General features: G+C 48.3%; 1 protein-coding gene across 1 annotated transcript in view; it reads left to right on the top strand.

The window, feature by feature from the left end:
• KIF5C (kinesin family member 5C) overlaps positions 1-26,482 on the top strand; it is a 111,639-nt gene that overhangs the window by 73,426 nt on the left and 11,731 nt on the right. Inside the window, exons 16-24 of the mRNA XM_027131628.1 lie at positions 2,366-2,483; positions 4,831-4,907; positions 5,857-5,966; positions 7,806-7,907; positions 8,286-8,346; positions 13,297-13,368; positions 16,281-16,385; positions 18,304-18,520; positions 19,668-19,781. Coding sequence (XP_026987429.1) covers positions 2,366-2,483; positions 4,831-4,907; positions 5,857-5,966; positions 7,806-7,907; positions 8,286-8,346; positions 13,297-13,368; positions 16,281-16,385; positions 18,304-18,520; positions 19,668-19,774 — 969 coding nt within the window. The 3' untranslated portion in view covers positions 19,775-19,781. The remainder of the gene's footprint in view (positions 1-2,365; positions 2,484-4,830; positions 4,908-5,856; positions 5,967-7,805; positions 7,908-8,285; positions 8,347-13,296; positions 13,369-16,280; positions 16,386-18,303; positions 18,521-19,667; positions 19,782-26,482) is intronic.

Raw genomic sequence — 26,482 nt, 5'->3', positions numbered from 1 at the left:
CAGAGACCAGTATGGAATGGCGCATCAGACAGTGCTGAGAAACAGACAAAAGCATACTTCATCCTGTACGCTTTTAAACATAGGGATGTGTCATCATAGAACCATCTCCTACCATAATCATCTAAGGGATGCAAATTAAAACATCAAGTTTCCATTTTATAAATAACATAATAAGCAAAGATGTATTAATATTTAAGAGATTATTCAGTGCTGGTGTGTGATAGTGAAATTTATTGAGAAAAGTATAATTTGGTCAGTCCATTTGGAAAGGACCTTGGGAATCAAAAACCATAAAAATGTAAGTATACTTTGGTCCAGTAATTTCACTTATAGCATTTTTCATTGATAATGAAAATGAAAATTTTTCATTTCGTATGGTATTATCATTCCCTGATTAAAAATATTAGCATTTATATGGAAGATGTTTAATGCAGTATTACTTTCATTTTAATTAAGTAAAATAGGCGACTATCTATTGAGAGACTAATAACATAAAGTGACATGGAAGGATTTATGCAGCTCTTACAAAAAACTGATAAAAACCAGTCATTTGGAAAGTATAATTATATAAAGTTAAGTAAAAATGAAAATGCTGAGTTACAGATCTATGCTATGCCTTGCAACTTGGCAAAATATGCATTCATTTAGATAAGACCAGGAATATAGGGACATGGTTAATAAATTAGAATGGTTCATGGGTGAAATTTATACTACTTTTTCTGTATTTGCTTTACTGTTTGACATTTTTATAATTTGTGGAAGTTGAGAGGAAAAACACTAAACATTAGGACATGGTACACCTCAAGTCTGATTTCCAGATCACCTGTTACACTGAGAGCATGTGCTTCCGGAGGCCCCTAATATTTGGAGGCCAAGGCAAGAGCACAGACAGAGGCCCTGCGGCCTGCAGCCCAGTGTCTGTCCTTCCATCTGGATGTACCAGCCTCCATGTCCAAGTCGAGTCCCTTCTGCACGTTCTGTGAACTGATGGAAGTGTGTAACTGGGTCAGCTGTAATCTATATAAATGGATGATGGGAGCTGCACTGCTGGTCCTGGGAGTGGCCTTAGGGCCATTGGAGTAAGGAGTTTCTAGTTTCCCAGACTCACTGTGGTCTAGAAGAGGATGTGGGCTCCAGGTGGGCACGCTCCCTTGGCATATGAACTTTGCTCAGTGGAGTGGGATGCAGCCAGAGGACCGCCCAAGTGGGGTGCTCTAAAGTGTAGGGCCCAGGACAGTTGCCCAGATCTTAGAGTGACACTCACTCAGGGTATATGAGATCAGAGTCAAGAATATTAGGGCGGTTTTAGTTAGACAGTGCTTTCTGCATTAGCAACAAATACAGTTTTCCATTAGGTGCTATTTTGTACTCTGCTACAATTTACATAAAGCCAAAGATTCAGCCATAATTGCCTGGGGTTCAAAAGTAAGAGAAATCTTGGCTCTTTATTTTCTGACATGATCTAAGGAATCTGACAGAATATTTCCAGCTAAAATGCTGTTATCTCCTTTGTTTACACTCATCCTTGTCACCAAAAGCTATGCTTATGAAACAACTGCTCCAACAGGGTCCCATTTCCCAGAGGTTATTTCGTTAGATTAGAGCTCAGTCTCCAGAGTGTTCCTGCCTAAATATGAACCCTGTAGATCTGGAGCGGGGAGTGTTTGCATATTTCCATCTGCCTAGAAGTGACTGCTGTCCCTAGTCAGTCACGAGCTCTCATTCATTCATTCACACCATTATTATTTATTAACTCTCTATTTTCATGGAGCTAACAAGTAGGAAAAAAAAAATAGATAAATCAAGCAGAAGTTAGGTGCTATAAGAAAATGTCGGGGCCTGAGTGATAAGGGTCCAGCCAGGACCATGGCTGGGAGGGTGCTGGGGAGAGCTTCCTAGGGAGAGGAAAATGTAAACGCAAAGTCCCCGAGACAGGAATCGGTGCGTTTGAGAGACAGAAGAAGAAAAGACATCATATTTGAGTTCCAAAGAAGAAATCCAGAGGTGCAGTTTCAAAGAACGAAGCCCTCAGCCTGGACGTTTTCCCAGTCCCTTTCTCTCCAGCACACTCTGTTTTCTGTAAGGAGGAAAAGCAGCTTGGGCTTCGGTATCTCACTTAAGAGGACAGTGAGGAAGGGCACGGCCATGAGTGGGTCTGTGGGGAACGAAGCAGAGAAGCACATGGAAGAAAAAGGACAGATCCCAAACAAAGGGCAGAATATGTACCATTTGGGTGCTGGGACTCAGAACAAGGGCTCAAGAACTCCTCCTCTCTTGCGTTGTCCCATCAGACAGTCCCGGGCGAGCCAGGATGGCCACTTGGTAGTCATTCACTGCTCCCTTTTATCTGTTCGCTTGTTTAAAGCATGAAGCCAAGATCAAATCCCTGACAGACTACATGCAGAACATGGAGCAGAAGAGGAGGCAGCTGGAAGAGTCCCAAGACTCGCTCAGTGAAGAGCTGGCCAAGCTCCGAGCCCAAGGTGAGTAACTGACCACTTTGCAGGTGTCTGACTCTCAGCCTAAAGCAGACACTCTCTGGTTGGCTGGACTCATGATGTTTAATTTTGCTCGATTAAAGCATTTCTAGGTCTACTGAAAACAATGGCATAATTGGGTGGGGGTGGGGAGGGGAGAGAAACATCTAGAAGACTGCCCCCACCCCATATCTGCTCCTCTTGCCATTTTCCCTCAGTCCACCCTGCTGCCCAAGTCAGAATCCTCTCCCTTCTTTACCTCCTGCGTCCAGTCTGTCCCCAAGGCCTGTCCATTCGACCTGCCAGGGGCTTCTCTGGTTCTGCTCTTCTCCGTCTTCACTGTCGCTGTCCTTAATCCTAGTTAAGAATTGTGGCCACATCCATCTACCGAGGAGCTCATCTCCAGCCTGCTCTAGGCTGACCACTGTGCTGTATTCCAAAGGAGGATTCCAAAATCAAGTTCTACCTCGTGTCCAACCCCAGGCCTCTGACCCTTCCCTGGTGTCCTGTTGCTCTTAGTATAAAGCCTGAACTTGCACCCATGGCTTACCTGCATCCCCCATCCTTTTTTTTTTTTTTTTTTTTTTGCGATACGCGGGCCTCTCACTGTTGTGGCCTCTCCCGTTGCGGAGCACAGGCTCCGGACACGCAGGCCCAGTGGCCATGGCTCACGGGCCCAGCTGCTCCGCGGCATGTGGGATCTTCCCGGACCAGGGCACGAACCCGTGTCCCCTGCATCAGCAGGCAGACCTTCAACCACTGCGCCACCAGGGAAGCCCCATCCCTCATCCTTTGAACAAGCTCTTCCTTTGCCAGGCAGTCTCCTGACCCCCTTTGTTGAGGGAAGTGCCCAACACATAGGAAGCACTCAATAAATGTGAATAAATAGAAGAGATTTGAGAGAAATGACTAGAAATGTAGAAATCAGAACAGGATTAAGAATGTAGGTGTTGTGGTGAAACGGGAACACACAGATCATAGTATGAGTTGCAACGAAAACTGGTAGAGTCCCTTTGGAAAGCATTTTGAAAATACATATTAATAATTCTAACACTTCTCATACCTTTTGTTCCTCAAATCTCATATATTCATTGCAGAATTATTTATATTAGTGAAAAAAAAAAAAGGAAAGGAAGCCACCTAAATGTCCAGGAGTTAAATGAACTATGGTATGTTGTTTAAAAGAACAATTTTTTTCTTCTTGGAGATGAAGGCCATGCAGCAGTGCTTATAATGCATTAGATTAAACATCATAATATGTAATTTTGTCTTTACTGTGGTTATAACATTTAAAAATCAATAGATGCTTATGTTCCAAGACCTGTAAATTAATATTTGAAAGGAAATGGTTTTGATAGGATAATAGGACTGGCGATGATGCTATCCTTTTTAATGTCCTTTATTGTCGTAGAGTCATTTGCCCAGTAAATACATGTTGCTTCAAATGCCAAAGTAAATTAACGATGAAAGAGAGCACACTCACCCCCGCTTTGACCTTGTAAGGTTTTCTTTATGTCATAGGGGGTGTAAGGAACAGAATGCTCCACCCAAAACTTGACATGGAAAAGAACTTTTCCCTCTGGTAAATGGCTTCTGCAGTGGTGCCACTGAGTGGAAATGGAATCAAAGCAAGAAGAGCTGAAATGAAGTGAAACAGACTAGAGAGAATACTTAATGACTTGAATGTCACTGTCCCAAACGCTTTTGCTCCCTCCACCTCGGGCTGTGCTCAGGGAGGGCCACTGACCAAGAATAGGATGGGACTGGTCCCTCCCTCCCAGAGGTGTGCCACGTAACAGCCCTGCCCCCAGTACGAGACGTGGCCTTCCTGTTTAGTCTGGAGGGTCCTTTTATATTTCTATTTTCTTTGTGCCTATCCTTAGGTTGTTTTCCTGCTCCAGATTCTTAGAGAATACCACGGGAGGTAAATTAGCTCTTTCCGAAACTCTAATAGTGGCGCGAATCCAAACACCACTAATATTAGCAGAGCGCGTTATCATTGACAAAGCACGTTTACGTGTGCTGACCAGGAGTAGCTCACCAGGCCTGGCGGGGAACCAGTCCTCCGAGGCGTGAGGTGACAGCTAGGTCAGCTGCAGCGTAACCGCTCCAAGTTAGCACTTCCCCTCCAATCGCCACTGTCCCCGAGGGACTTCGATAATCTCCCAGGAGAGATCAGCCTTGATTTAAAAAGCCAGAAGTCCTCCTTCAGAGGCACGTTCCTTTATACCACGGTTGTAATTGGTTAGATAAGCTGATGTTTCACCCCATTCTTTTTTCGTTTTCTAATTTTTACTTTTGGATGTGAGTCCTGCCAGTTAAATCTTAAATCATCGTTTAAAATCCAAAACAGAAAAAATGCATGAAGTCAGCTTCCAGGATAAAGAAAAGGAACATCTGACCCGGCTGCAGGACGCTGAGGAAATGAAGGTGTGTGTGCAGCCCCTTCCAGAAGCCCAGCCCATGTTTGGACTGGATTTGCTTGATCTAGGAAAATCCAACTCCTTCGGAGATGTGTGTGGCAGGGTAGGAGGGAGGCGGGTGGGGACTGGGGCTGGGCATCAGAGCTGCTCGCAGAGTGTGGCTGGGCTTAGCAATGAGATGGAGGTGGAGGTGTCCAGGAATCCCAAGGTGTCTGTAGATAGTAGTTATGTTGTGTTGGTACATTTCTCTTCCCGTTCATGACGAGGAAGGAGAGGGCACACCTTCCAGTCACTGCATGGGGCCACTCGGCACAACTTCTGCAGGAATGGTCGCCCGAAACAGCCCAAATTTGAGTTTTCATCTTAAACATAGAGATCTTTATTTTTGGTCACATTTTAAACAGAAAAGGAAAAGTGGGAAAGATGATTGGGAAATAAGATTTTTAGGTGGATACAATGAAATAGGAGAAAATGTGGAACTTTTGATTAGCTTTAGGCAAACCCCTCTCCTGGGTCTGCATCACTTTGGTGGAAAGGTCTCCTTTGACTATCACTGTAAATCAGTGCTGTGGGCAGGGCCGGGAAATTATCTACATTTTACGGTGAGGAAGTGCAACTCCCACAGGTTCCATGGCTTGTCTGAGGTCACCCAGGTGGTAAGAGGTCCATGCCCTCTGACCTGGCGAGAGAAGCCGTGTGGCTCAGATGAGCTATAGAAGGTCAGGGGGAGACCCTTTACTCATGGAATGGGCTAATTGGCCCGTAGGGACCACTCAGTTTTATAACAGATCCTTGAGTTTTGTTATCCCTGTAAAGCACGGTGGGTTCTGAGGGCCCCGGTTTGGGGATCTGACAGCTGAGGGATATGGGGTAGGAGACAGCGAACAAAGGCTTTGTCACAGAGCCGGCTGAGAGCCAACGAGCGGCTGATACATTTCTCCCGGCCTGGGTTGCAGAAGGCGCTGGAGCAGCAGATGGAGAGCCACCGGGAAGCTCATCAGAAGCAGCTGTCCAGACTCCGAGATGAAATCGAGGAGAAGCAGAAAATCATCGATGAGATTCGGGAGTGAGTCGGCCTGGGGGCTCGTGGGGCGTTGGGGCAGACACGGCCCCTGGGCCAGCCTGGAGGTCTCTGCTTTCCCCGCCCCATGGACCCTGGGCTCTGCCCTGGTGCCTCAGCGAGCTGGACGTGATGCTTTGCGGTCTGCTCCCCAACTGGAGCCGAGCCTCCGGGGGCTCTGGTGGGCAGGTGGCAGGCGGGTCCAGCTGCCCTGCCTGGTCCCCATGGAGCAGGGGCACGTTGGTGATTCAGCTGGGCAGACACATACCTCAGAAGGTGGGGATGCTGTTCCTATGAGAGGATGAAAAAGACCCCCAAAGACCCTGAATTGCTTCTGATTCAGGGTTTCTGATGGGTTAAGAAATGCTCCAGAGAAGACAGTCAGCTCCCACTGCCTCAGCCCAACACATACCTGAACACTGCACACCCCAGAGACACCTGCTTGCAGGGGCACACTCCTTAGGGACCCGTGCTGTTGTGTGTCTGTCTGTGCTCGAGGGCATTGCAGCTGGGCTCAAGGCCATTCTCCTGTTGTAGCTGCTGAAGAGCCCCCTGCTCAGCAATTATCCCTCCCCACTCCTCTCACTTTCCCGCCTCATCAACACAAGTCCCCAGGCTGTGTTTAGATGCCCCCAATTAAAGACATAAGAAAACCAATTATATTGAAATACACTTCCACCCACTGACACCCTCCTCCCCTGTCTTCCTCCTCCCCGCCACCCCAGGTCCAGACTCAAGGTTCCCTCCTCTCTGTGTCTATAGATGAAGAAACATTTCTAGATGGGAAGCAAGATTCAATGATTTACTTAGGGTCACGCTGCTAAACAAGAATCAAACTGGAGTTGGAGTTTAAATCTCTCTCGATGTCCGTGAGATGCTCACACAGCACATTTGCATTTTAAAAGCAAAAATGTAAATGATGTGTCGGGGCTCTGTGCACAGTCTCCCTAGGAAAGCACTTAGCATCGCCTCTCCCCTTCTTTTGGTCCACCCCCATGCTCCCACTTACGCTGAGCTTTCCCCTTTAAGTGTGACTCTTATTTGTTATGTTGATGAATCACCCTCAGATTGTTCAGCTGGAAGGGGAGGGGGGGGAAGGAAGGTGAGAGAGATGGAGGGTCTCTGAGTCAGTTGACAAGTGGGGCCATTTCCTTGGCCTTTGCGTTTCACATGGGTTTTCCTTCAGAGAGCGTATAATCTGTTGTCTACAGTCATGTAGGCATGGCCGTATGAAAGGTTTTATAAGGACCGGGCTGATATAAATGGTGACCAAATACCCCCAACTCGATGGTGAGTTTCTTTTTTGCAACAGCCCCTGGACTTTCTTTGCGTTTCCCCTCTCTGCCCACTGCCCCCTTTCGCCCCCAAGACTTCACAGAACAGAACTGTCCCTGTGTCAGCCAGGGATTTGGATTTAGGGGATGTTTTTGGAGCGTCAGACCAGAGAGGAAGGGAAGGTCAAAGTGGCCAAATAAGGTTCTGGGAGTGCGTAGGTACCATCTGTAGGGCAGAAAAGCAGAACTCTTACTGGGCTCTGTTTTTCTGTTTTAAAATATCGGCCCCTTTCCCATCTCATTATTTTCCCTCCCAGAGCTCTTGCACAAGCCAACTATAAATACATTATTAAAGCCTTATGTTTCATGCCTCTTAGATGTTCCCAGAAATTTCATTTTCACTTGGGCAGGGAGGAAGCTGTGAGGTTGTTCTCTGATCCCTCCAAATCTTCCAGAATTGCCGCCTTTATTGCACAGGGCTAATGGGGTTAGAACAGAACCACGTCTTTAGCAGCATGACTCAGAATTTCAGGCTGATGTGGAATGTATTGCTTTTTCCTCTCCATTTCAGTTTGAATCAGAAACTGCAACTGGAACAGGAGAAGCTCAGTTCTGATTATAACAAGCTGAAAATAGAGGACCAAGAGAGAGAAATGAAACTGGAAAAGCTCTTGTGAGTGTGCTTTAAATATTTCCTCTGTTTTCTCTCATCCTCCCGAAGTTTTTTTTTTTTTGCCAACTGCACGGCACGCGGGATCTTAGTTCCCTGACCAAGGACCAGGGACCGGACCCATGCCCTCTGCAGTGGAAGCGCAGAGTCTTAACCACTGGACTGCCAGGGAAGTCCCCCCACCACCCTGCAAAGTCTTAAAAAGTCTACTTTGGTGATTCAGATACCCAAATATTCAGGTTAGGTCAGGCCAATTTAAAAACAGACCGTGGCCATTTGGGTGAGTTGGTTTGTTTTGTTGACTTATCTGCAGATGCAAATGGTATCTGTAAGAATCTCTGATGCCCCTTTGGTTGTTCACAGTTCCTTTCTGTTTTTTAGATTGCTCAATGATAAAAGAGAACAAGCCAGAGAGGACCTCAAAGGGCTGGAGGAGACAGTGGTATGTTGATGTGTTTCCCAACTCATTTTAGTCTCAAAGACCAGATTGGTTTATGATCTTTTGAATTTGTTTCTTCTAAAATTTTATTTGTGCATGCCTTTCTTGAATATCATTTTAAACATAAAACTTCCTATGGAAACATGAGAGCTGTAGAATTTATTCCCCTGGTCTTAACAGAGTGAATAACCATCTATCCATCCATCCATCCATCCATCCATCCATCCTTAAGACTGTAACCATGGAGTCCTGACTGAGATTTAAACTCAAATCAGTGCCTGCAATTTTACAGCCTCTTTATGTTGTGACTTACTTCCATGCAACAATCAGTGGATATTTATTGATCACCTGCTGAGGGCTGGCATGCTTTTAGGTGCTTGAGTTGCATCAGTACAAAACAGAGTTAAGATGCTGGCCCTTGTGAAGCCGTCTTTCACCTGGGGGAGACAGACAGTGAGAAATAAGGATGTAGATCATGACCTCCATTAGATGGTTATAGAAAGTGCAGGGGTACTGGTTTGGGGTGGCCCCACTGGGAGGTGACATTTAAGCAGGAACTTGAAGCAGGTAAAAGAAGGAGCCATGGGGATGTCCGGGGGGAGGAGCCTTCCAGGAGAGGCAACAGCCAGTGCCAAGGCCCTGAGGTCAGCCCATGGCAGGCATGTTGGGGTACAACAGGGAGATCAATGTGTATGTGACCAAGAGAAGGGGGGAAGGCAGGAGGTAGGCACAGAGAGGTCAAGGCCAGAGGAGGTGCAGGCCAGGCAGGGCCTTGGGACCTGCAGGGGTTGGGGCAGAAGAGTGACAGATCTACTTCCCTTTGGAAGAAGGGCTCACCATCTGAGATCCTGGTTAGTTTTCTCTGTGCTTTCATTGGGTTTGTCTCCTCTGGTCAACTTCTGTCTCAGTTGCCCTGGGGGGTAGCTGCCTGGCTCTGAGGGCTCTCAAGAGCCCTTCAAAATGCCACGCAGCCTGTGTTTGAAGACAGACACCCCAAATAGTCTCAATTTGGTGAAAACACGTCGAGTCATTTCACATGACATGACAACAGAGAGAAACTGTTGTTTAGATACAGTCATGCATTTTGATTTCATTCCCACGTCATGGGAATCTATGTGGGACTGAGCCTGAATCCAGGAACTCGGTGACCCCAGACTGGAGGCAAGCGGTTGATCAGGGCTGGACCCGAGGCTGCACTCTGGCCGCTGGGCCAGTGTTAGCTGCTCCTCAAAGCCAGGTGTGGGCTGGGAGGGCACAAGCCGTTCAGGACAGAAGTAGGATGACTGTTCACAGGAAGTTGGGCCTTTTGAGCCTGGTGGAGAAGACGGTGGACAGGGCGGCTGGAGGGGAAACGGAAATGAAGCCATGAAGTTGCTTCCTCCACATCTATTCTCCTGGAGAAGTGGTACCCATAATCATAGATAGTTATAACAATTCAGAAATGTATTGCACGTTAAAATGTCACTGTATTCCCACCAGCCAGAGATCAATATTTCAGTATCTTTTCTTCCTTTACACCCTCGCACTCTCTCATGCACACTCACGCAGCACACACACCTTCCATGCCCACACCCAGAAGCTCACTCTTCACCCCTCTCTCTCTCACGGCCTCACCCACGCTCGGGCACAATCACTTATTCTTTCTCACACACACATCTTCACACACACTCACACCCACAGGCCCTCACATTCACATTCTCATGCCCGTGTTCATCCACTCACAAATTCTTACACACTCACCCAGCACACCCCATAACATGCTGACACACACATTCACACTCATTAGTGACCATCCACACTTCCTCACTGGCACACTCACACTTTTGCTCATTCACTCTCACACCTTCCATCATGTCCACTCACACACACTCACCCCACGTGCTGACTCTCTCCCAGACTCACAAGCTTTCTGTCTTTCACACTCACTCATGAGCATGTTCTTTTGACCTTTTGAATGTTTTTTTGTTTTGTTTTGTTTTGGCCTCACTGAGCGGCTTGTGGGATCTTAGTTCCCTGACCAGGGATCGAACCCATGCCCCCTGCAGTGGAAGCACAGAGCCCTAATCACTGGACCTCCAGGGAAGTCCACTGAATACATGTTTATTTATTTATTTATTTATATTTTTGGCTGTGTTGGGTCTTCGTTGCTGCACGCAGATTTCTCTAGTTGCAGCGAGCGGGGGCCACTCCTCGCCGCAGTGCACAGGCTTCTCGTTGCGGTGCCTCTCTTGTTGTGGAGCACGGGCTCCAGGCACACAGGCTTCAGCAGTTGTGGCACACAGGCTCTAGAGTGCAGGCTCAGTAGTTGTGGCTCACAGACCTAGTTGCTCCACGGCATGTGGGATCTTCCCGGACCAGGGCTTGAACCCGTGTCCCCTGCACTGGCAGGCAGATTCTTAACCGCTGCGCCACCAGGGAAGTCCACTGAATACATTTTTAACAACACATTTTCCTCACTAGCCTCCTCCACTGGTTCCCCTTCCCCCACCTCCCTGCCCAGCCCACTCACCTATGTTCCCACCCTCACATCCATTCTCCCCAGCCCCCCTACCACACACACATGCTCACACAACACACTTGGTCCCTCACACGTGGACGGACCCACTGACACAGCCTCCCACGTTCCCTCTGCAGCCCTCACTGCCCGTCCACACACATCACGCACACACACGCTTTCAATTCCCAAACTGGAACCCCACGGTCTGTGCCATTCCAGATGTGGGTGTTTTTACTTATCCTTCCATCACATCCTCCCCAAGCTGTCAGTGTTCCTCAGGGGCCTGCTGTCCTTGGCTGACCCTTCCTGAGCCCCCCTTAGCCCTAGGCCTGCGCTGCCTCCTGGACTGTCTGGACAGGCCCGGGTGGGACCTGCCACCCAGGGGTTGTAGTCTGAAGCCCACTCCAGGGTACGATGTTGGGAAAGGCCAACCAGCCAGTGGGGACGTCTCTGGGGTCCCGGGAAGCCATCTGGCTTTAATAGGACACTTTGTGTGGGCTCTGGGGCTGGACCTCTCCTGCTGCGTTGATGGGCCTTGTGTCCCCACCTCTCTGGTCACACCCTCGCTGTCCCCCGTGACAGGAAGCTGAGCCCTGGGCTTTTACACAGAGGGCAGCGTCCGTGCCAGGAAAGGCTTGTGACTGACTTCACAAGGGAAGGGAATCGGGGTGGGTGAAGGAATGCTAATGGATACGATGGAGGAAAATTGATTGCCCCAGGAGGCCAAAATGGGGTTACGCAGGCATTCATGTGCAACTTATCAACTGTTTCCAAGGCCTTGAACTGCCCCTCCTAAACTGTTTCTTGAAGTTACCTAAAAACAAACAGTAAGGAGAGAAAGTCGCCAAACTCCGGACTCTGGATTATTTGGTGCTTGGCCTGGAAGAATCGCCTGGCCCTTTGACAAGACACCCGGGTCTTCTCTTCTCATGTCCCTGCAGGGTGGTGGCGTTTTTCATGGAAAGTATTTACTGTGATCATAGTTCAATCAGTAATGAAATCCCTGAAGCGGGAGAGAGAGCTCGCAGAGCAGGGGGCCGAGGCCGAGCTCCCTCGGGCAGGGGCACAGGCAGCACAGCTACATCACTGAGAGCTCAGAGCAGCCCCCCTGCACCTGCCGGCCGGTGGCTCAGCTCTGGGCACGCACCGCGTGCACGGCGTTCCTAACAGCAGGCCCGCTTGGCCTCCCGCAGAAAGTAATTTGCCTCATCTGAGGAATCAATTGACTTCAGGTGCTTTTTATTTCAACTCAATTATGGAATTGGACCCAGTAATTTGACCTTAAATGAACATAGAACCTTTATTCAAGAAACTTATTATTTCCATGTCTTTAGAGCCTGTTTCTTCCTTTTTTCTGTGAGCTGTGTGAGCTCCATCCCTTGACATTCTGTGTTAGGTCAATTTAGACAAACTGAAAAACAAATGTGAGTGTATTTCTCTCCTTATGGGAAAATATTTTTAAGGGAACTAGTCGTACGTCCTGTGGTAAATACACGGAGACTTAAAGGGAAGGAAATATTTCGGTTTTCTGATTTTGTTAAACAGAGGTCACCAGATTTGACTTAGACCTTTGTCTTAGCAATCTAATTCCTATGGGTTCATTAGTAGAAAAGACTCCAAAATGAAGAAAAAAAATGCTCCCAAGAAGTTAATTTCATGAAAGTCATAACAACAACCAAAGGAAGCAATAAAAGTCTAATGAAGAAATGTCTGTCAAATATGATGCATCAGTACATTAATACTAGCGAATATTTATTGAATGTTTACTATGTGCCAGAAATGGTTGTAAGAGTTTCATAAGGATCATCTCACTGAAGCTTGATAACAGCAACTATGAGACAGCTACTATTTTTATCCTCATGTTACAAATAAGAAAGCTGAGGCACAGAAAGGTTAGATAAGTTGCCCAGGGTCACCCAGGTGGAAAGTCCATAAGCTCAGTGATGTAAAGCAAAGGAGCATATGGACCACGGCCAGAGGGGTGTGGAAACGTGAAAAATGTCGGTCAGTTAGGGTGGGAGAAACTGTGGCTAACTTTTCGTTTAAATTTGTTAGCATTTTGTATAACATGTACACCATAAGTTAGAGGGGAAAAGGAGTCCATTCTGGTACAACACAGCCCTCCAGGAATTTTTATGAGAAAACTTTTGAATTTTTGTGGTTGAACGGGAAAAAAGGTTCTATTTAAAACACAGCAAACGAGCAGGCTTTGTTCTAGTTTACGCTTCATTGTTTGAGTTCCCAGTCTCTGAACCTTGGGGTGCCCGTGGGAAGATGCCAGGTGGAGGAGGATATGAGTGGTGGGCAGGTCAGAGGAAGTGGTGAGCCCCATGGCCTCGATGGTTGGCTTACAGAGCTTTATGGAGCTGTCTGGGGTTGATGGTCTGGTGCCAGCTGTGTCGTAAATTCAGCGTGTTCCCTCATTTAAGTGGCATTTTAACAATCTTCTCTTCCAGTCTCGAGAGCTACAGACTCTGCACAACCTCCGTAAACTCTTCGTCCAGGATCTGACCGCCCGGGTTAAAAAAGTGAGTTCTAGTTTGTGTGAATGGGACTGAGAAGAAAAGTTGGCCAGAACGAATCATTTTCAGTTGAAGTATCACTTGCTTAAATCGGGGCTGGTTATGCTTAAAAATTAATTACTTCATGCCAGAGAATGTGATTAAAAGAATGTGCTGGAGGGGGAAAAATACTTGGGAACATTTTTCCTTCTTAGTACAAGGAAGTTATTGGGTTGGCCAGAGAAGTTCATTAGGGTTTTTCCCGTAACATTTTATGGAAAAACCCGAGCGAACTTTTTGGGCCAACCCAATATCCTTTCAAACGAACGCATATTTATCTGGCCACAGTGTGAAAACCTCTGAGCGTTGCAGGGAAAACCCAGAGGGGTCTCATCAGACAGCGTGGCCCTGAAGCCTGGTGAACGATGTCAGGAACGTGGAAGTCAGGGGCTAGAGCCTCATCTTTGCTTGTTAAGAGGCCATGAGGGGCCAGGTCAGAGTGTACGAAGCACTTTAACATCCGGCGTCTTGTTTGCTCTCCCCAGGAGCCATGTAAGTGGTTCTTAGTGTTCTGTTTTGCAGCTGTGGAGGTGGGCTCAGAGGTTACGTGACCTCCCGAGATCACGCAGCTGGGGAGAGCCAGAGATGGGATTGTAATCCAGGTCTGTGTGACCCCAGAGTCTGAGCTTCTTTGGTCCTTGTGCCACACACAGGGACAGTGATCTTGGGAGTCACTGAACGGTGAACCCCCAGAGCAGCTAGCAGAGGTTTTGGGAGGGGGGAGGGGGAGGGGGAACAGCAAGGGGGCTATGCTTTAAAGATATTTGAAACTGATGGATGAGGGGCAGTGGGCGTGCCCAGAGGTGTGACAGGATGGACGGAAGGTATATTTAAGAAAAGTGTGTGCATGGGGGTCTGTGTGAAGGAGCCAAGGAAAAGGGATGAAATATATTATAAAAAAAAAGAGGAGGTGACTGATGGAGTCGGATCTGAGAAGACAGAATTGATGGTATAGGGGAATGTATTAGGCTTGGTAGATGGAAAGGGCCCACTTTCCCAGAGAGGAGACGTGGAGAAGCCAAGATGGAGACATTCGTAGGGAAATATATGACACTGGGAAGAGATGCATCTGAAGACTTTGACCTTCTCAGTTAATGTGGAGAAGAAGGTGCTCAATGGAGAAGAAAGAAGAGAATGGGAAGCCCACAGAGACTAGAGGCGGCCCAGGCAGCTGTGGGGGATTTGCTGGGGACGAACAAAAGGATGCTGAGCAGTGTGGGAGCGTCCAGCTGAGGGTCAGAGCACGGATTTGTCGTGGCACCTGACAGCACGATTCTAGTGAGCTTGGAGGCCTGGAAATAAAAACAAGGAAAGAGGGTGGAGAATGATGGGAGGTTTCAAGGTGGCACTGGTCAGGCAGGTAGGTAGTGATCACCGTCATCAAAATAGAAATGACTGGAGGACCTGGACCAGGGAGGAGAGAGAGGCCAGAGCAGAGGTGATGGAGACAGAGACTAGAGAGGTTATGACAAGAACCAAAAAGGCTCAGTTGGAGGGAGGAGGTGTTCCGAGGAGGGTGCAGAGCTTGAGATCAGACTTCCCTGACTTCACGATATAAAACTCTCTAGGAAGAGCCTATTCCTAGACCAGTGGTTCTCAAAGTGTGGCCACCTGGCTAGCAGCACTGACGTCACCTGGGAACTTGCTAGAGGTGCAAATTCTCAGACCCACCCTGGATCCACTGACTCAGAGATGAGGGTAGGGCCCAGCAATCTGAGTTTTAACAAATCCTCTTCCGGGTTTGAGAACCCCGGATTTAGATCAAAGAGACAGGTTTGAGATGCTCATATAGACATCACGTCTCAGAAAGAGAAGGGTGATGATCTCTTCTATAATGAGACAAAGCAAGCGTGCTTCGCCATTTTGGGACTCCAGGATGTGTTTCTACATGTATTTCCCAACTTATCTGGCCACTCAGTGTGGCAGTGCTGGGAGAACAGTGTTTTTATCAATCTCAAGACCTGATAAATTTCGAGAGTTGATCCAGCACAGCGCGCAGATGCCAGGACTAGTCTGAGATGGATTCATTAAGTAATTTCATGGAATTGGAAGCTGAAGGGACAAGCAGAGGCCATTGAGACTTCCCAGTGGGACCACAGACACTTTCCCACAGCTTGATGACTTGTTATCTCACTTGTGATGTTTGAAATGAAACTTGGGTCTTGGGCTTATGTTGTTTCTTTTTTTAACATCTTTATTGGAGTATAATTGCTTTACATTGTTGTGTTAGTCGCTGCTGTATAACAGAGTGAATCAGCTATACGTATACATATATCCCCATATCCCCTCCCTCTTGCATCTCCCTCCCCCCCACCCTCCCTATCCCACCCCTCTAGGTGGTCACAAAGCACGGAGCTGATCTCCCTGCGCTATGCATCTGCTTCTCACTAGCTATCGGTTTTACATTTGGTAGTATATGTATGTCCATGCCACTCTTTCACTTCATCCCAGCTTCCCCTTCCCCCTCCCCGTGTCCTCAAGTCCATTCTCTACATCTGTGTCTTTATTCCTGTCCTGTTGGGCTTATGTTTTCACACTAGTTCTTCTTAATGAGTTTTGGAACACTTCCTTTTGAAAAGAAAAGCCTCTACCTGCGTGCAAGGGAGAGGTATATTTCACAACGAGAGCTGAATCCCTCAAAAAAAGATTTGAAGTTTTTCTGTCAGCTGTCCAAAGAAAGAACACTTTTGATACCGATCAAGGAAATTAATGGGGAAGAAGGTCGAGTCTAAACTTTTAGAACCACTCTTCAGGTTCACTTTCAGAATAACCTGTAGTAAGATTGGGGGTTTTCTTTCGAATGGCTCATCCACGTGATGCTGGGACTGGGGGTGGGCAGTGTGGAGGCCTGTCCCGCTGACCCCTTGGTGTTGATGCAGAGTGTAGAGCTGGACAGCGACGAGGGAGGAGGCAGTGCTGCCCAGAAGCAGAAAATTTCCTTCCTGGAGAATAACCTGGAGCAGCTCACTAAGGTCCACAAACAGGTAGGAGGGTTCCGTCATCTTCCTCCTGCTTCTCTTTCTCTCCTGGAGAGAAGCCCCGCTGGATTCAGCCCTAGTGAGGGAGGTGACTCTGATACAGAAGGTAAAAGGACAGTACATCACTAGGGAACATCCGTGCTGGAAGGGACCTGGCGCTCTTTTAGTCTTCAGTGACTTCCCTTGTATAGAAAATACCTTTTTTTTTTTTTTTTAATTTTATTTTTTGGTCGTGCCGCCTGGCACGCGGGATCTTAGTTCCCCAGCCAAGGATCGAACCCGCACCCCCTGCAGTGGAAACGCAGAGTCTTAACCACTGGACCACCAGGGAAGTCCTAAAATACTTTCCTGATGGAAGCCAAATATAAGGAATTGAGTGTGAGCTCTCTGGGGCTTGGGGAGCAGGGTGTTCAGTCGTGTCTTTTCATCCTGCCTCCCATCCCAGCCTCCAACCCCAGCTGGCCTCAGTGTCTCCCGTGATGCTTTTCAGGACCCTCTGTGGACCCAAAGACTCCACAGAATGCAAAGTGGATGCCAGCGAGCTGGGTCAGGCTCCCTCTTTTTATAGATGAGGAAACAGACTGGGCGAGGAAGCCACTGGCTTCATCCCACACGTGGGAGCACTGGGGCCGGAACCAGCCCCCTCTCTGCACTGTCACCCTATTTCTTGGGCATCCTCTCAGGTTCCTGCAACACCCTGGAGTTTGTCTAGAGTGACAGAGTGACAGTGTCCAAACCTACCGGTGACTTAGGCAGGTTATTTGTCTCCTTTCTGTTTAAATGCTGGAAGGTTCCTGACGGTTTTCCCTAAATCCTCAAGATCTTGGATCTGATAAAAATGGTCCAACATTTTGGACCCCGTGGCCCAGGGGATGTCATTTCTCTTTGACTTATTACATCCTCTTCAACATTACTGATGATGGCATTTTTCCCCAAAGGGAGGATGACAGATTCAACATGGTTGAAGTCATTCAAGCAAATTGTTGATGAGAAATAGAAAAGCAGAAACTACCAGGGAACTTGAAATAGAGCTCTGAAATTCATTAATTATTTTATTCATGAATTCAATGAATATTTATTAAAAACTTACTCTCTGCCGGGCACTGGAGCTGGTGCTGGGTGCGGGGGACACAGGAGTAAAGAAAACAGGTGTAGACCCAGCAGTAGTTCAACCTTTGTTTAGCACTTAAGATTCTCAAAACTTTTCCTGATCCATTTGGATTCCCACAGTGATCCTATGTATGTAGCTTGTAGACTTAGAGTGGTTGAGTGACGCCCACCTGGTCAGACGGCCAGGCAGTAACAGATACGGCTCTTGAGCCCATTCTTAACCCAGGGTGAGCTTGTTCCTTCTTAACTGAGCGTCTTAGGTAATGAAAGAATGAGCAGTATCCCTGAGTTACCCGTTAGCCTCTGGATATGTTGCAACGTGGGGTCCAGACCCGGTGCTGGTGTAGACGGTGTGTCCTGGCTTGGAAGGAGGCCTTCAGAGAGCTCTAGAACATGAATGCCTTTCAGTGAGCATGTCTGAACTGGCTTCACATTTCTTATCTTTCACATGCCAATGTCCAAGTAGTCAGTTTTCTCTGGCAAGTCCCCCCCTCACCCCTCAAACAAAAGAGGCAGTAAATCCCACCCACGCCTGAAAGTTTCCTACAGCTGGAAATGGCTTTTGATTCTATCGCACACCCCTCCCCGCTTTCTCGTACCCGTGAATCCTGTGTTTGGCAAATTGGAGCCTCAGGGTATGGGAGTTTTATTCCCGTTGGTCCCACCGTTTATGGTCTTACAGACCCTCCAAGACGGCCCTGGTGGGGCGCGTGGGTGGTGGTTCTAGCTGCTCTCCTGTCACCTTCTCAGCCCCCGCAGTGCGTCTGCCCAGCCCCCCCGCCCCGTAACTCCCCACCTCCTCCTCCCGCCGCAGCTGGTCCGGGACAACGCAGACCTGCGCTGTGAGCTGCCCAAGCTGGAGAAGCGCCTGCGTGCCACGGCCGAGCGCGTCAAGGCACTGGAGAGCGCGCTGAAGGAGGCCAAGGAGAACGCCATGCGGGACCGCAAGCGCTACCAGCAGGAGGTGGACCGCATCAAGGAGGCTGTGCGAGCCAAGAACATGGCCAGGAGGGCCCACTCGGCCCAGATCGGTACGTGTGCCCGCACCTGGGCCCTTGACAGAAGGCGAGGGCTCCTCTGGGTGGAAGCTCTGGGCGGGGCGGCCCGGCTCCTCCCGGCACCCAGCGTCCATCCTGGGAGGATGGGATGGCCAGGCGTGCGCTTCCTTACACAGAGAGATTCTGGGGGACCTTGTGATCGTCAAAGCTATTGAGCTGAGCAGAGAAGGCGGCCAGCCCTGGCTTCAGGCGGAGGTGTTTGGCTGTAAACAGACAGAGGTATATTTTCTCCGGAATACCGGAATATATGGCTTGCTCAGGAAAGCCCGAAGGCCCCTTCTGTTCTGCACCCGGCGGAACCATGAAGGAGCTACGTGTAGCCAGAAGCCTCAGGGAGAGCTGCCTGCAAGCGCAGCCTTGGAAATACTCTGGAGAGAGCCAGGCCTGGCATCAGTGAGTGCAGGGGGCCTGGCCATCCAGCCCCTTCAAGACCTGGATTTGGACCCATGCAAAGAATGAGGGTGTGCCTGTTGAGTCATAGTTCTTGGGATAATGCGGTGACAGTAGAAGGGATTTAAGGATGTTCTCTAGAGCGCTTCTTTCTTTCTTTTCTTTTCTTTTCTTTTTATTTTTTCAATGGAAACATCTCCAATAACATGTAATATTATTTCTCATCAGATATTGCTGTGCAGATGTTATGTAAACCAGCAACTTCACGTTTCTAGTTTTAAGATCATAACTGACATTAGTGGTTCATTGCATTTATTGGGTCTTATACCCTGGGACTATCTTACTGAAAACTGTGAACCCTCTCCCCCTAAAATGCATCACAGACAGAGTTCTGCATCCAGTTTCAGGGAGATACTGTTGGAACCCAGTGGGACCCACGGATCTGCCTCAGATAAAACTGAAAGTCCTCTGTTTCTAATTTTCCTTGATAAGAATTGAAATAATTGATACACAAGGTCTCTTTGTCCCCTACACACTGGGTGCCTTGGATTAACTGCACTAATCGGAGGGCAAACGTCCCACTTTCAGAAAGATCTGGTGATCGATAAGAATTGTCATGTCGATAAAAAGTGTGCCTCTTGGTTTTCGCACGTGACCTGGAGGTATCTCGGCGCGGCTGTTTAAGTCCTTTCTGAACGTCTCTTCTCTCTTTTCTGTCGGTTGGATACAGCCAAGCCCATCCGCCCTGGACACTACCCAGCATCGTCTCCAACGGCCGTCCACGCCATCCGAGGGGGAGGAGGCAGCTCTTCAAACTCCACTCACTACCAGAAATAAACACGAAGTGAGTCCTTAGTGTCAGGGGTGGCTTCCGTCCGGGGCAGCCCTGGGGCTCTCCCTGCTTCTGCCTGGCTCTCAGCCATGTGTGTGTGGACCTGCAGTGGAGAGGAAAGGGTGCAGCTCTACCCCAGCACAGGCCCTGGGGCTTCAGGTTATCAGGGGCCTGGGTCTACCTTCAGCTCAGTCTAGGACCTCAGGGTCTCCCAGCTAAGGTCACCTGGTGCCAGGGACCCTCCAGGGACGGGCAGGGGTGCGGTGAATGAATCATCCGAGCTTTCTTTTGTCTGCGGGACTCCCCTCTGTAGCTGGCATCCAGAAGGGCATTACCTGTCTGTCAACTGCTTTTACCCAGAGCAGGCAGGTGTGGGTGCCTGCTTTAAGTCTCAGGAACTGGATATAAAGAAAGAGCCAGATAATAGAAAGTCACTTTTTTTTTTTTTTGCGGTACGCGGGCCTCTCACTGCTGTGGCCTCTCCCGTTGCGGAGCACAGGCTCCGGACGCGCAGGCTCAGTGGCCATGGCTCACGGGCCCAGCCGCTCCGCGGCATGTGGGATCTTCCCGGACCGGGGCACGAACCCGTGTCCCCTGCATCGGCAGGCAGACCCTCAACCGCTGTGCCACCAGGGAAGCCCTAGAAAGTCACATTTTTATAATTACTATCTGAACGCAACAAATGGAGTCTTTAAGAATTGTGCAGATTTATGTCTAGGTGGGTCCAGACCACTCTTTGCTTTGAGATGGCGGTCTGAAAACTTCTCTTCCCACACTCCACATGCCTGACATTGCTGTACCAGCACAAGGGAAGAAGTGATGTCCTTTTAGAAAAGAGAAGGAGAGAGCACAAGCCTGTCCTCTTGTACTTGAGATAAAGAGTTTACTGGTTGGGCAGGGCAGACAGCTAGGTGGCCAGAAAACTCTGTTTAGAGAAACTCTGACTTCGGGCCAGTAACCCGTAGATGGGAGGAGGTGGATCCTAACGTTGACCTTGGAGTGTTCGTCCTCACTAGGAAAGCTTGCGAGCTTGACAGCAAAGCCGCAGCAATCAGGGGCACCTCAGGAGAGCGGTGGTTCCTCACCCAGTCCTTTTTGCATCCAGGTAAGGAAAGTGAATATGAGGGGCTGGAGACTCCGCTCAGGGGGTACGACGATATTGCTAAGGCTCAGACTGAAACTTCCGCGGAGGAAGCTTGGCGGCTGCACCCAGATGACTTTCACCTGCCCTGCCCCAGGCAGCATGTCGAGGAGCGGGACAGGTCGAGGCAGGCCGCTGGCGGGCAGCGTGCCCGCCACCTTCTGCCGTATCCTGGGAGGGTGGATGCAGAATTATCTTGGCTGTGGGCCACCCTGTTCAGATGCGATCTCTGCTTTCAATCAGAAATAAAGTGAAGCTGGATGTTGTAAAATTGCTTCTGACCGCACGTTATCAGTGTCGGGGATGACGCTTGAAGGGAACTGTAAGAACAAATTGGGCCGCTTAGAACAGAAAGCCTAAAGCAGTGGTTCTCGAACTTTGGCGGGTGTCAGCATCATCTAGCACCCCCAGACACCCAGGCTGCTTGAAGGAGCATAGGCCCAGAGCCTTTGTATCTTTACCAAGTACCCCAGGGGATTTTGCTAGCCACCTAAGTTTGAGACCTGCTAGCCTAAAATATCCTAAAGTGGCTGATACGGGATGGACGTTTATTTCTTTGTCACGTAAAGGACATTTGAGGGTGGTCTGTCAGTGACTGGTAGAAAAACTCTACAGGGACAACAGAAAGCTATAGCCTCTTAAATTTAGACTCACTGTCCTCAGCAAGTACCTTCCTTGCTGGTCTCCTAAATGACTTCCTCAAGCTCGCCTAAATGACTTCTGCAGTTCTAGCTATCGTGCCTGTGTTGTGTGTTCAGCAAGCAGAGAGGAGGCTGGGGAGAGGCAAAAGCAACTCTTACAGTCGAATGAGCTTCCTTTCAGTAGCCTCCCCGGAAGTCCCATCCAACTCTGATGCCTGCATCCCTCTGGCCAGAGTTGAAACACGCGGCCACATCTAGCTTCAAGGGAGGCTGGAGAAGGTCGTCTTTAGCTGGGCACATCACCACCCCAAACAAGAGTAGGGTTCTATTGCCTGGGACAAGGAGATGGAGGTTGGGTGGGCAACCAGCACTACTTGTTGAACACCTGATCTGCAGCGGCACTGTGCTAGACGTAATATCTACATCACCCCGTTTGATGGGAGCACCGGGTTAGTGTGTGCCCTTGGCTCCCAGGAAGCTTTTAATGACTATACCGGCCCAGGGATTGCAGGGTCAGAGACTGCAGTGGACAGTCCCTCTCCTCGTGCATGCCCATAAATGCCTATCAGACCCACGTTTTATGGAGGGTGTGTACAACCAGATGTTGGCTAGGCCTCACCCGTATATCCCCTTCTCACTCTGAAGACCGAAAATCAATAGGTCTGGTGAGACTTTGAAGACCTTCAGCGTATAGAACCACCCTCACCTGTCATGGCCGTTCTTTCTCTAACTCAAAGTGTTTTGAGTGGTTTTGATGATTTTATCTGAAATTGGAACCTCCACCACCCACCTTATCTATTCAAATGACTCCTGTAACTGCATGTTTCCCTCACAGTGTCACCAAACAAACAGGCCCCATCCAGGTGTCGCTATGGTGATAGGGTCAAAGGGCCTGACTTTGGACGAGCGACCCGGGTCAGGTGTCAGGTCTTCCACTGCCTTCGAGTTACTTAACCTTACTGTCAGTTTCCTTGTCTGTGAAATAGGGAGAATCCTTTCCCTGGGCCACGGGCATTGATTTGAGGACTAAATGAGGTCATACTTCTGAGCTGCTTGGCACATAACAAGTGCTCAAGAAAATGTCAGCTGTAGGAGAGGCTAGCACTGCAAGCCTGGCACACAGTAGGTGGTCCATGAATGTTGGTTTATATTCTCTTCTAATTCTCATAGTTGTTACAAAATAGTTTTTAGTCTGTAGCAATTGATCATAACCACGGCAGGGAAGGCCCATGTCTGAGTATCCTGTTTGGTGCTATGACCAGATATAAGGGGTTTTAAAGATACTATCATTTATTTATCCAAAAGTTATGAACAGCAACATTGACTATTTTTATGAAAATAACTGGGCATTGGTCAGTGGAGGTTAAAAAAAGGATGATAACCAATGGAGTAGGGAATTATAATTGGAAGTGAGGGAATGCTTATTAAAAAATAAGCTTATTAAAAAAATTGAAAATATGGAATTAATCACTTAGATGAGATCTAATTAATTAATTAGCAATTAATTGCTTTTTGAGATGATCTTTCCTGCTCTTTGGATTCTCGTTCTGAAGTGTGTCTGTCCTGTAGAAATGATCTCAACTGCTGACTCTTCCCAGCCCTCCTTTTGGAGCCAGAGCGGCACATTCATACTTGGGCAGCATCTGGGTACCTTTGGGATTTATTTCTGCTTCATTTAGGATTCAAGGAATATAGTCACAATGAGTCTTTCAATTTATGCCCAAAGTTTCAGAGCAACCGAGGATGCCAACATACAGAAATCAAAAGAACCCAGGACAATGCCAGCTTTTATCTCATCTCATTCAAATCTGGGGGCGTGGGCTGCGTCAGGAGGAGGGGCCCATCTTTTTCTACCCCCAAAGCTGGACATGGGGCAGTACAGTGCAGTAAGCTGACGACACGGGATATGGGGTTGGCCAGATGTGGCCTTGGCTCTATTCCTGTGTGACATTGGGCAAATTGCTTGATTATTTTTAGCCTCAGTTTCTTCATCCGCCAAATGGGATCAGGCATTTTGTACTTGCTCTGTACTTGGTTTAACAGTAAAGAGACAAAGAAGGCTCTGTTCTTGTGTACTGACACGCTGTCGGGGGGAGATAGACAGCAAATAAAGACGGTAACTGCAAATAGTGTTAAGTGTTCTGAAGAAAATAAGAACAGGTTAATGAAATAGAGATGAGGGACACTTATTTAGAAGAGGGGGTGACATTTGAGCTGAGAACTAAATGATGAGAAATGCCAGCCCCGCAATGACATGGGCACAGACACTCGCTGGAAGGTGGGTCCAGACTGTGGCATATTTGAGGAACCACAGGAAGGCTGATAAGGCTGGAGAACAGGGGAGACCATTAAAACTAGGAATGTTGGGGAGGGAGATGGGACCAGATAAATGAGGGCTTTGAGGCCGAGGTGAGCAGTTTAGAGTGTAAGCTAGGCGTGTAGGGCCAGTGGGGACTTTGGGCATGGGAGTGCTGGAACTCAGTTCATGATGAGGAGAGGTTTGCCTGGGCTGGACTCTGGAGGAAGGAGGGGGGTGGGGTGAGTGTAAGAGCAGGGGGCTCCCTTGGGGGCTATTTATTGCGTGTGTCCACTTTGGGGGGAGTAGCATTGAGCCAGGGTGGCAGCAGCAACTGGTCAGAGTCAGCCTGTGTTGGAGAGCTGAGGGTGGAGGGGAGAGAAGGAGGGGTGGGTGGGAATCAAAGGTGATTCCTAGGCTGGGGCCCTAGCAACCAGGTCAATACTGGTACCTTTTAGCCATGACTGGGAAAATTGGGCAATGAACAGATTTTATGGAAAAACAGAGAGTTGGGTTGATCATGAGATGCCTCTTAGACAATCCAACCTAGCTCACCATCCAAGCGGGCATGTTGAGTAGGCAGTGGGACCCATAAGCTCGGGAGAAAGATGAGGGCTGAGATCAAAGAGAACTGTAGCCCGCAGATCGTGTTTAAGGCCATGGGGTGGAGGAGATGACCTGCAGAAAGGTGGATAGAGGCAGAGGGTGGGGAGAGTTAGGCCAGGCCTGGGGACTGGCCAATGGAAAGGTCAGAAAAAGGAGGTAGCACCAGTAAAGGGGTCTGAGGGGGCAAGAATGTGATGTTTGAGGAGGTGGAGTGGAGTCCTGCCTCCTAAGGGGAGGTCCTCAGCTGTGCCAAAGGCTGCTCAGAGCTCCAGGAGGATAACCACAGAGACTGAGGGCAGTGATGTCAGCTTCAGCACGAGGGGGAAGCATGGGCCAGAGCATGGGGGTGGGGAAATAGAGCCAGCCACTGCATGCAGCTTGAAGTTTTGTTTGAAGGAGCAGAGGAATGGAGGGATGTGGGGTTAAGATGGGATTTGCATTTCTTTTTTAAGGTAGGAGCCATTGCAGCTTATTTGTACGCTGATGGTAATGATCCAGCTGGGAAGGGAAATTGATAACTTAGGAGACAGGAGAATTACAGTAGAGAGTATTGGCTTTCTGACAGGTGCTGTGATCCAGAACATAAGCAGAGGCAACACTGTACCCAAGGTGACAGGAAGGCAGAGCAGAAAGTACGGATGCTGGTGGCTGGTAGATGGGGGTGTTGGTAGATCCATCCAGTAAGATGGATCCCATCTTAGCGCTTGTTTTCTCATGCAAGTAAGAAGCCAGGTTACCAGCTGAGAGGGTGGGGGGAGACCGTGCTGCAGGCTGAAGAGAGAAGGCGTGAAATAGGCCTCTCGGGCAGTGCTGAGTGCTTACTTGAGGCCCCATATTGAAAGTAGACAGCATTTAAATACGTGTTCAGCTCCCTGGTTCTGAGGGCCCTGGAGTACGGTGGTGCCAGTGGGCACTGGTTCGAATTGCCCACCAGATGGCGCCAGTGGGGCATTGCTGAAACCTGTTTTCTGACCGGCTTTGGGGCAGAATTGTGTTCTCTTCGTTTTCCTATCTGTAGACTGTTATTTCTCAAGCTTGAGTAGTAAATAGAGTACTTTTAGGGAAATAAAATTCTCACAGATTCCTGGAGTTTAAATTATAAAACAATTATAAAATATTTCAATTATTTTAATACTCAAGTATTTGCACATTAAAAACAGTGTACGCTCCCTATACTTAATGGATCTGCCATAACTATCAAGTTGAAACAAATTTAGAAAATAGATTTAAAAAGTCAAAAATCCAAATCACCAACCTTTACTAAGCTTTACTAATTTAACGAATGACAATCTTTTGCTGAAAATAAAGAGCTGTGTGCAGTGTGACTCTGGTATGCATTGCTTCTGGTCAAGTTTGGCTCATGTGTCAAGACATGACAATTCTTTCACCCTCTTTCTCTGTTAAAAACCACTGCAGAGTCACAGCATGCTTTCAGGTCATTTTGTCTTCTTGTGGCTGGAACGCATCATTTTCCCATTGCCCAGCTTTAGCCTGAAGATGATGAAAGTTGTGAGGAGAAGCACCAACTCGGTGTTGGCATAAAGCAGGTGTGGTGCTGAAGTTGGTGACAGGTGGTCAGCTAGATAATCTAGAATACGCACATGTTGGGCTTCCCTGGTGCCACAGTGGTTGAGAGTTCGCCTGCCGATGCAGGGGACACGGGTTCGTGCCCCGGTCCGGGAAGATCCCACATGCTGCGGGGTGGCTGGGCCCGTGAGCCATGGCCGCTGGGCCTGCGCGTCCGGAGCCTGTGCTCCGCAACGGGAGAGGCCACAGCAGTGAGAGGCCCGCGTAAAAAAAAAAAAAAAAATCCTAGAATACGCACATGTTAACGCTTCAGATTTTCATGGCAAGAAAAGCATAAAATTGAAAATATTGTGAAATGAACCAAAGACTGAGGATGCCTTTCGCTTTGTTGATATAGATGAAGACTGATATTTTGAGGACTGTACTTTTATTAGAAACCATATATATCAAGTCTAGAAATCATATTCTATTTAATAAAGTTTTGATACACTTTAATAAAATA

Source organism: Aethalodelphis obliquidens, unplaced genomic scaffold (genome assembly GCF_003676395.1).
Source record: "Aethalodelphis obliquidens isolate GAN/ISIS:26980383/991018 unplaced genomic scaffold, ASM367639v1 scaffold2, whole genome shotgun sequence".
Classification (NCBI taxonomy): domain Eukaryota; kingdom Metazoa; phylum Chordata; class Mammalia; order Artiodactyla; family Delphinidae; genus Aethalodelphis; species Aethalodelphis obliquidens.
This window is presented reverse-complemented; position numbering and strand designations above follow the sequence as displayed.